The 978-nt window shown below is 36.6% G+C and overlaps 1 protein-coding gene across 1 annotated transcript; it reads right to left on the reverse strand.

The window, feature by feature from the left end:
• Nucleotides 1-16: 16 nt before the first annotated feature.
• Nucleotides 17-700, reverse strand: LOC106470157. Its single transcript, XM_013930687.1, has one exon. The coding sequence runs from the start codon at nucleotides 698-700 to the stop codon at nucleotides 17-19; it is 684 nt and encodes a 227-aa protein (XP_013786141.1).
• Between the last annotated feature and the right edge of the window lie 278 nt (nucleotides 701-978).

Here is a 978-nt window from a genome sequence, read left to right on the forward strand (position 1 = left end):
TCTGGTTTACTTTAGTTCACTCTGGTTTACTTAGCACCAAATTATCACCATCTAATTTACTTAGTAACAAACTGACACCATCTAGTTTACTTAGTAACAAACTGACACCATCTGGTTTACTTAGCAGCACACTGTCACCATCTAGTTTATTTAGCAGCATACTGTCACCATCTAGTTTACTTAGTAGCAAACTGTCACCATCTAGTTTACTTAGCAGCATACTGTCACCATCTAGTTTACTTAGCAGCAAACTGTCACCATCTAGTTTACTTAGTAACAAACTGACACCATCTGGTTTACTTAGCAGCACACTGTCACCATCTAGTTTATTTAGCAGCATACTGTCACCATCTAGTTTACTTAGTAGCAAACTGTCACCATCTAGTTTACTTAGCAGCATACTGTCACCATCTAGTTTACTTAGCAGCAAACTGTCACCATCTAGTTTACTTAGCAGCACACTGTCACCATCTAGTTTACTTAGCAGCAAACTGTCACCATCTAGTTTACTTAGTAGCAAACTGTCACCATCTAGTTTATTTAGCAGCATACTGTCACCATCTAGTTTATTTAGCAGCATACTGTCACCATCTAGTTTACTTAGCAGCAAACTGACACCATCTAGTTTACTTAGCAGCAAACTGTCACCATCTAGTTTACTTAGCAGCACACTGTCACCATCTAGTTTACTTAGCAGCATACTTCTTTTTTTAGTTCACTTCCTTCTTCTATTGTAATTACACATTTCTGAAGACAGAACCAACAAACTGTGCGGACAATAGTCACATTGTAACAATGTTAAATGGTAATGTCATTTCTCGTTTTCTATTGTAATTACATGTTGCTGAGGAAAGAACCAGAAAATTTTGAAGGCACTGGTTATCTATTAATAGTGTTACTACGTTAATGGGTAACGTTTTCTGAATTGTCCACAACCGGTTGTACATGTTACTAAATAATGATAAACAAGAATAGTTT

The sequence above is a fragment of the Limulus polyphemus genome, unplaced genomic scaffold, assembly GCF_000517525.1.
Source record: "Limulus polyphemus unplaced genomic scaffold, Limulus_polyphemus-2.1.2 Scaffold3850, whole genome shotgun sequence".
Lineage (NCBI taxonomy): Eukaryota > Metazoa > Arthropoda > Merostomata > Xiphosura > Limulidae > Limulus > Limulus polyphemus.

Bases quoted from the DNA above. Each gene is read 5' to 3' on its own strand.
- LOC106470157 (XM_013930687.1), bottom strand. From the start codon at position 700: ATGCTGCTAAGTAAACTAGATGGTGACAGTGTGCTGCTAAGTAAACTA.